Source organism: Canis aureus, chromosome 26 (genome assembly GCF_053574225.1).
Source record: "Canis aureus isolate CA01 chromosome 26, VMU_Caureus_v.1.0, whole genome shotgun sequence".
NCBI classification, from domain to species: Eukaryota; Metazoa; Chordata; class Mammalia; order Carnivora; family Canidae; genus Canis; species Canis aureus.
In genome coordinates, this window is record NC_135636.1 from 22,886,197 (window position 1) to 22,895,929 (window position 9,733).

General features: G+C 35.9%; 1 protein-coding gene across 4 annotated transcripts in view; it reads left to right on the forward strand.

Moving 5' to 3' along the window:
* The window catches only part of RNF24 (ring finger protein 24), an 81,850-nt gene that overhangs the window by 52,781 nt on the left and 19,336 nt on the right, over window positions 1-9,733 (forward strand). For all 4 annotated transcript variants that reach the window (XR_013365017.1, XM_077872342.1, XM_077872340.1 and 1 more), the window contains 2 exons: window positions 7,457-7,499; window positions 9,689-9,730. Coding sequence is in view for 3 of the 4 variants with exons in the window: in XM_077872342.1 (XP_077728468.1) it covers window positions 7,457-7,499; window positions 9,689-9,730 (85 nt within the window). In the remaining variant the exon portion in view is untranslated. The remainder of the gene's footprint in view (window positions 1-7,456; window positions 7,500-9,688; window positions 9,731-9,733) is intronic.

Consider the following 9,733-nt stretch of genomic DNA (forward strand, 5'->3'; position numbering starts at 1 on the left):
CAGTGGACTAGAAAACAAATGTATAATAAAATCATTGAAGCCAAAAGCTGATTCTTTGGAAAGATTAACAAAATTAATGAATCTCCAGAAAGATTGTTCAGGAAAAAGAGGAGAAAAAACCTAAATTACTAGTATCAGAAATAAGGGGCCCCTGGCTGGCTCAGTCAGTAAAGTGTGTGACTCTTGATCTCAGAGTTGTGAGTTCAGTCCCATCATAGAAAATAGAGATTACTTAAAAATAAAATCTTTAGGGGATCCCTGGGTGACTCAGCGGTCAGGCTTCCTGCATGGACCCTGCTTCTCCCTCTGCCTATGTCTCTGCCTCTCTCTCTCTCTCTCTCTCTCTCATGAATAAATAAATAAAACCTTTAAAAAAATAAAATAATAAAATAAAATCTTTAAAAAAGTAAATGAAAAAGAGGACTGTATACAAATCCTACAGATATTATCAAAATGGATATTATGAACAACTTTATGCCAATAATTTTGAATTTTTAGTTGAATTGGACTTTTTCCTAGAAAGAATATAATACATCAAACTGACACAAGAAATAGCATTTACGAAAACCAACAACTAACATCTTACTCAATGGTGAAAGACTGAAAGCTTTCCCCGTAAGAGCAGTAATAAGACAAAGATGCCTGTTTTCACCACTGCTATTCAGCATTGTACTAGGAGTTCTGGCTAGAGTAGTTAGGCAAGAAAAAGAAATAGAAGGCCTAGGAAAGAAGGAAGAAGGAACTATCTCTTTTTGTAGATAACATGATTCTATTTAGTATTCCAAATCCCATAGAACCCACACACCAAAAAAACTAGACCTAACATATTAAGCAAACTTTCACAGTACAAAATCAACACACAAAAATCAGTTGTGTTTCTATACACCAAGGAATGATCTGAAAAGAAAATAAAAGAAACAATCCCATTTACAATAGCATCCAAAAGAATAAAATTCCTAGGAATAAAATTAACCAAGGAAGAACGAGACTTGTACATTGAAAACTACAAAACACTGCTGAAAAAAATTAAAGACTTAAATAAATGGAAAGTGTTCTATATGTTCATGGATTAGAAAACTTAATATTATTAAGATGGCAGTACTTCTCTAGGCAACCTACAGATCCAGTATACTTCCTCTCAAAATTCCAGTAGCCTTTTATATGGAAATAGAACTGACCCTCAATTGGTTAGGAACTGCAGTGGCCCCTGAATAGCCAAAACAGTATTGAAAAAGAGAAAAGAGGAAGACTCACGCTTTTCAATTTCAAAACTTACTACAAAGCTATAGTGATCAAAACATTATGGTACTGGCATAAGAATAGACATTTAAAAAAATGAAATGGATTTGAGAGTCCAGAAATAAACCCAACAGCTATGGCAAATTAACTTTTGTCATGGGGAAAGAATAGTCTCTTTAACAAATGATGGGACAACTGAGTAATACATGCAAAAGAATGAAGCTGAACTCCTACCTCACATCCTATATAAAAATCAACTCAGGGACGCCTGGGTGGCTCAGCCGTTGAGCGTCTGCCTTCAGCTCAGGATGTGATCCTGGAGGCCCGGGATCGAGTCCCACATCAGTCTCCCTGCAGGGAGCCTGCTTCTCCCTCTGCCTGTGTCTCTGCCTCTCTCTCTCTCATGAATAAATAAATAAAATCTTTTAAAATAAATCAACTCAAAAATAGATCAACGACCTAAATATTAGAGCTAAAACTATAAAACTCTTGGAAGAAAATAGGTAAGTCCTGGAGCACCTGGGTGGCTCAGTGGTTGAGCATCTGCCTTTGGCTCAGGTCGTGATCCCAGGGTCCTGGGATGGAGTCCTTCATCACGCTCCTTGCAGGAAGCCTACTTCTCCCTCTGCCTTTGTCTCTGCCTCTCTTTGTGTGTCTCTCATGAATAAATAAATTAAATCTTTAAAAAAAGAAAACAGGTAAGTCCTAATGACCTCAGATTGGCAATGACTTAGATTTGACATCAAAAGCACAAGCAACAAAAGAAAAATAGATAAGATTTACAAATATTAAAAACATTCATACATCAAATAATGTTATCAAGCAAGTAAAAATGAAGGGAGCACCTGGGTGGTTCAGTCGTGTCTGACTCTTGATTTCAGCTCAGGTCATGAATTCAGGGTCATGAGCCCCATATCGATTCTGCTCAGCATGGAGTCTACTTGAGATTCTCTTCCTCTGCCCCAATTCTAGCACATTCTCTCTCTCAAATCTTTAATTAAAAAAAAAAAAGAAGTAAAAAAAAAAAAAAAAGAAAAGTAAAAAGATAACCGACAGAAGAGAAAAATATTTCCAATTCATATGTCTTTTTAAAATATTTTATTTATTTATGTATTTATTTATTTGACAGAGAGTGAGCACAAACAGGGGAGCAAAAGAGGGAGAAGCAGGTACCCCACTAAGCAGGAAGCCCAGTGTGGGGCTTGATCCCAGGGTCCTGGAATCATGAATGGAAGGCAGATACTTAATTGACTGAGCCACCCAGGCGCCCCTCCAATTCATATATCTGATAAGACTTTAATAAGCAATATATTTTTTGAAAATTTTTACAATTCGTCGACAAAAAGACAACTGAATTTTTAAAAAGACAAAGGACTTAAATAAATAACTATTTCCCCCAAAGAAGATATACGAATAGCCAACAAGTACATAGAAAGATCAACATCGTTGGTCATTAAGGAAATGCAAATTAAAACCATTACGAGATAACCACTTCACAACTTCCAGGATGTTGTAATCAGAAATATGGAAAATTATAAGTGTTCTTCATAGAAATTGTGTAGAGAGAAATTAAAGAAGATCTTATAAATAGAGGAATATATTATGTTCATAGGTTGGAAACTGTCTTCCAAAGATGTCAGTTCTTCCATAGCTGATCTATAAATTCTATATACAACCTCAGTTAATAATCCAACAGATTTTTTTGTGGAGACTGACTACCTCATGAAATTTATATGGAAGTGCAGAGGATCAAGAATAGCCAATACAGTAGTTAAGAGCAGAGCGTGACTTACACTACCAGACCCGAGACTTGTTTCAAAGCCCTACTACTTAAAACAGAATACTATTCACCTAGGACCCAGGACTTGGTTTCTAAATACTATTCTCCAATAAAAGGAGCCAAGATTCCTTCGAAGAAGTAGTTTTCCACAACTGGGGCACGGAAAATACAAAATGAGCCTGGAACACCTTTTGGTACCAGTAACCAAAGACATGCATGGAAACAGATGAGGGCATGTTGAAAGGACACAGGAGTCAACCTGATGGAGCTTCTAAAGGCCAAACCTAGATCAGTTTGAGCAATAAAACAAATGTGACCATATTGAATTATAACCCATAGACTAAAACAAATACAGGGATTAATACTGATAAAAATAAATGAGGAAGAAAGGATATCTCTTCTACACAGAAGAATTCCAATGAATGCACAAGGAATTAGGAAACTGTAAAACCACCACCATGCAAACACTACAGTTCTTGTTACAAGTAAGATGGGTGCTAAAATCAGTGGGCAAAAGATTGAGCAAAAAAAAAAAAAGGATATTTGCATAGTTTCAGCATCTCCCCGCAAGATACTTATCTGTCACAAAGAGAAAAATAGTAACTTTTTACAGTGGAGAGACCCAATAGACACCAGCATAACCAAATGATCATGGTTAGTGTGTCAAAATCTTGAAAGTCAAGGGAAAACTAAAGAATTGTCAGAGATTGGAGGAAGCTAAAGATACATAAATACATGAAAGGTAGGATCTTGGATTGGATAATAAAATAGGAAAAGGACATTAATGGGAAAACAAACTAGTGAAATTCAAATGAAGTCTCCTATTTAATATTATGACAGTATTAATGATATATCCGTATTAATTTCCTGGTTTTGATCATTGTACAATGGTTGTGTAAGATGTGAACATTGGTAAAGCTGGGAGGAAAATATAGATGAATTTTATTTTTTTGCAGCTTTTCTTTAAGTTCAAAATTATTTCAGAATAAAAGTTAAGAGAAAAATTAATGTGGCAATGATACCAGGTGCATTCATTTCCCAGGGCTGCTGTAACTAAGTACCACAAAACCAAGTGGCTTCAAAATAACAACTTTCATGTCACAGTTCTGGAGTCTAGAAATTTGAAATCAAGGTGTCAACAGGCCTTGCTCCCCACCTCCTCACCTCTTCCTAGTTTTTAGTAGTTACCAGAAATCTTTGATGTTCTTTGACTGGTACCTTTATGATTTCAGTTTGTCTCTGTCTTTACCTGGCCTTCTTCTCTGTGTCTCTGTGTGTTTTCTCCTCTTCTTCTAAAGGCACCAGTTGTATTTGATTTAGGATCTCCCCTAACCCCAGTAAGACCTCATTTTAACTACTCTACAAAGACTCTATTTCCTTTGAAAAAAAAATTATTTATTCATGAGAGACACAGAGAGAGGCAGAGACATAGGCAGAAGGAGAAGCAGGCTCCCCATGGGGAGCCCGATGCAGGACTCGATTCCAGAACCCTGGGATCATGACCTGAGCCAAAGGCAGATGCTCAACCACTGAGGCTCTAGCAGACATGAATTTTTGACACTATTCAACTCAGTATACAAGAATAGGCAAATAGACCGATGGAACAGAATAGAAACTTTAGAAACAGGCCCACATATTGGATCTGATTTACAACAGATGTACCACTGCTATGCAATAGGGAAAATAAGGTCTTCAATAAATGAATCAAGTGAAAATCTGCATGTGGATAAAAAGAATCTTGACGCCTTCCTCGCATCATATATAAAGACTAATTTCAGATGGATCATAAGTAATTTTAGTTGGATACCTAAATGGGAGAAGTAAAATAACAAATTGTTTTCATAATATACATGAGAGAATATCTTCCTAACCAAGGGGTAGGCAAAGATTTCTTCAACTGGACACAAAAAGAACTGACATTATTGGGAAGAGTTTATAAATTAGTGTGAACTTAAATTTTAAATTAAAAGCTTCTGTTCATCAAAAGATACCATCAAGAGGCAGCCCGGGTGGCTCAGCGGTTTGGCGCTGCCTTCCGCCCAGGGTGTGATCCTGGAGACCTGGGATCGAGTCCCACGTCGGGCTCCCTGCATGGAGCCTACTCCTCCCTCTGCCTGTGTCTCTGCCTCTCTCTCTCTCTCTCTCTCTCTCTCTCTCTCGTCTCTCTGTGTTTCTCATGAAGAAATAAATAAAATCTAAAAAAAAAAAAAAAAAGAAAAAGAAAAAGATACCACCAAGAGAATGAAAATGCAAGCAGGAGTCGGAGATAATTGCAGTACATAGACCTAACAGAAGACTTATATCTAAAATATATAAAGAACTCCTACAAATCATTAAGAAAAAGGTAACTCATTTTTTAAAGACAGGCATTTTATAAAGGAAGTTATCCAAATGGACAATAAGTATATAAAAGGGTTCTAAACATCATTTGGGAAATTCAAATTAAAACAAATGAGATACCACTGAATAACTTACCAGATTGGCTAAAGTTTTTTAACTGATCCTACCAAATATTGGCAAAGATGTGAAACAGCTAGAGCTCTTGTGCATTACATGTAAGAGTAGGTAGGAATCAGTACAAGCATTTTAACTAGCAGTTCTACTCCTAGGTATGTACTCGACTGAATTGAGTCTATATGTCCACTAAAAGATATGTAGAATTTATGTAGCAGCTTTATAATAGCCCCAAACTGGAAGTAACCTAAATATTCATCAACAGTGGAATGGATAGTCTTATATTCATATATTGGAATACTATATGTCAAAGAAACTACTGCAACCATGTGTATGGATTTCACAAGTAATTGTTAGCTAAAAGAAGTCAACACAAAAAGTATATATCAAGGGGCAGCCCCAGTGGCGCAGCGGTTTGGTGCCGCCTGCAGCCTGGGGTGTGATCCTGGAGACCGGGATCGAGTCCCGCATCGGGTTCCCTGCATGGAGCCTGCTTCTCCCTCTGCCTGTGTCTCTGCCTCTCTCTCTCTCTGTGTCTATGAATAAATAAATAAAATCTAAAAAAAAAAAGGTAGGGATCCCTGGGTGGCGCAGCGGTTTGGCGCCTGTTTTGGCCCAGGGCGCGATCCTGGAGACCCAGGATCGAATCCCACATCAGGCTCCCGGTGCATGGAGCCTGCTTCTCCCTCTGCCTGTGTCTCTGCCTCTCTCTCTCTCTCTCTGTGACTATCATAAATAAATAAAAATTAAAAAAAAAAAATAAAATAAATAAAAAAAAAAGGTATATATCAAATGATACATTTATGTGAAGTTCAAAACAAGCACAGTTAATCTGTAATGATAGGAATTAAGATAGCAGGTACCTCTTAGGGATAGATATTGATTGGGAGGAGTCACTTTAGGGGTCCTGGAAATGTTCTATATCTTGAGCTGAGTGATAGTTACGTGTGTGTGTGTGTGTGTGTGTGTGTGTGTTTAAACATTTAGCTGTATTTTTTTTTTTTTTTTTTAGACTTCGAAAGTCCAGATTTCTTTGGGAGAGAGAGAACACAGACGGGAGGGCAGAGGGAAAGGGAGAAGTAGACTCCCCACTGAGCAGGGAGGCTGACATGGGGCTCCATCCTAAGACCCTGGGATCATGACCTGAGCTGAAGGTAGGCTTAACAGACTGAGCCACCCAGGCACCCTATATTTATCTGTATTCTTAAGATTTTCATACATTATTAGATGGATGTTATACTTAATTTTTTCATTAAAAAATTGATATATTGGGCAGCCCAGTTGGCTCAGCGGTTTAGCGCCGCCTTCAGTCTGGGTCATGATCCTGGAGACCTGGGATCGAGTCCTGCGTTGGGCTCCCTGCATGGAGCCTGCTTCTTCTCCCTCTGTCTGTATCTCTGTCTCTGTGTGTGTGTGTGTCTCTCTCATGGGTAAATAAATTTTTAAAAAAATCTTTTTTTAAAAAGTGATATATTAAATATTATTGAAATAAATAGACTATCACCAATATAAATAGAATTGAGGCTTCTTCATTAAAATATTTGTTGTGTTGGGGATCCCTGGGTGGCTCTGCGGTTTGGCGCCTGCCTTTGGCCCAGGGCGTGATCCTGGAGTCCTGGGATCGAGTCCCGCATTGGGCTCCCGGCATGGAGCCTGCTTCTCCCTCCTCCTGTGTCTCTGCCTCTCTCTCTCTCTATGTCTATCATAAATAGATGAATCTTTAAAAAGATTTTTAAAAATATATTTGTTGTGTTAAGATTTGGTTTTAATGAGATTTCACTTAACATTTGGATAACATAACATTTTATGGTTCATTGGCTACTTTCTCATAACATGGTAACAGATATGTCATTTGGGTGTTTTTCAGGATAAATATTTTGGATTTTAAACTAAATGATATAAATTTCAAAAATCTGTTTAAGAATTTTATCAAATTGTTACATTGGAAACCTCAATATTGCATTGCTCATTTCTGTCTTTTAGGCTAAGACATCAAGCTCATAAAGAATTTTATGCCTACAAACAGGTAAGAAATTTATTTCAGATTGGCTTTGATAGTTTTTTTGTTGTTTTTTTAATCAAAAAATGAGAACTTAGATTTCCACTCATATTTTAAACTGGAACTGGATTTACTTGTGTTCATTTTAGCATTTCACTTCCAGTTTGCAAAACAAAATAGATCAACTTCACTTTAAGTATTTTCTATCTTAAGTATTTGAAGTTATAGATAGATAGATAGATAGATAGATAGATAGATAGATAGATAGATAGATATAGTTATATATAGTTGTATATAGTTATAACTGTATAACTGATATATATATAGTTCAGATGATATAATAATATAACAGAGAACTTTAGACAACATTGCGAAAAGGAAATGTTATGGCTTATAGTCCTTAAAGTTACTTTTAATCTAATGGAGTTCAGAGATTTCACTAAATGAATTTTTTACCTCTTCCATTAGAAGACATGTCAGTTCCACAGAGGTGACCAGTTGCATTATAGTGATCTCATCTCCTCCTTTCTACTAATGTTACCTTACATCATACCACCAGAAGTCAAACTACTGTGTCATTGCTGTTAACCACTACTCTTTGTACTATCATTCCTTTGTTGATTTGTTCTTTAAGGGAATAAACTTAGCTTTTCCTGATGGCCAAGTAAAATTTGTTTTTTCTTCCATGTGTCATCATCCATGAACATTTTACCACTGACACCAAACAGTGGGCCTAGGTGTTCCTTAATCTTCTTTTGGCCTAAAGTATGAAATTATTTTTATTGTCCTTAGTTGTTTTTTTTGTTTTTGTTTTTGTTTTTGTTTTTGTTTGGTTTTTTGGTTTTTTTGCTTTCTGGTTTTTGGGGTTTTGTTTTTGTTTTGTTTTGTTCTTGTGGGGTCGTGGAGCAAGCTTTAGTTTATTTGAGTTTTTAACCTTGCTGACACTGATGCTATAGGACCACGTCACCATTTTAGGATTATGTATCTCTGTCTATCTCTTGTTTGTGCCTCTTTGAAATCTGAGCTCATTATCAAGTCTCTTAGATGTCCACACTGATGTTCATAGATAACCCCATGCTCTTCCCCATAGGTCTCATGTGGGATTCATACAAAGTTGAATGTCTTGGTTTTCTAAATGAATGAATCCTTTTGTTTCAATATTATCATAAACTTGACAACCTATAAGATATTTGTATGTAAGCTAACTAGAAAATAAAATTGGCATTGGTGGTCATTTAACAAGTGAAATTGACTGATAGAATTAATAGAGTAACAAGACAGTAAAAGTGGTCTTTAAAACATACTGAATTGGAAATTTAGTAAATCCTTGGATAGCTGGATATAGCTTTTGTTTGTGATTTCTGAAAATGTGATTTTCCTTGAAAACCATTTTTGATTCAGGAATATAAGATATTCAAAACTGGGAGATTTTCCCCAAATTTCACTTGCCTACTTTTTCACTTTAAGAATGGCATATAGTTCTAATAAGCTCAAATTTTTTCTTTTCCTTTTATTTTTTTAAGGATTTTATTTTTTTAAGTAATTGGTATACCCAACATGAGGCTCACACTCACAACCCCGAGATCAAGAGTCACATGCTCTACAAACTGAGCTAGCCAGGCACCCCTGGAAATTTTCCTTCTAAAAAATAATCTACTGCCCTCTTATCACTTGTCATTTTTTTAAATTGGTATCTAGGCACCACAAAATCAGGTTAGAGACACCTGGGCGAATTTTAACTTAATTTACATAACTCTGGGTAGAGCTAAAATTTTCTAAGGATAATGATGTATAAAAATAAGCAAAACTTCCAAGATTAAGCTTGACCTTGTTTTTTTAATATTTTATAAATTAATAATCAGTTCCCATCCACCAGTACTATGTCTTAGTGAATCATGAGGATCAATCTCATTTATTTTCCTCCTAAATTAGCACTTAGTCCAAATAAGCATTTATTTATGTCTTTTCCTGAATTTTAATCTATACTCAAAAGTATTTTAAAATTGCTTTTCAGGAGAACATTGCTCACTGCTCAAAATTTTTTAAAAATGTTGCTTAAAAAATATATGGCTACAATGTTCTATCTCAATATAAGAGAAATTTGACTGGGAGGAGAAATGAGCTACATATACACAAAAGGAAAATGTATATGAGTATAAAGAGAAAATTTTAAACTATAGATTTAAATGGGCATAACATACTTTTTTGTCTAACAGGTTATATTAAAAGAGAAAGTAAAAGAGCTGAATTTACATGAGGTA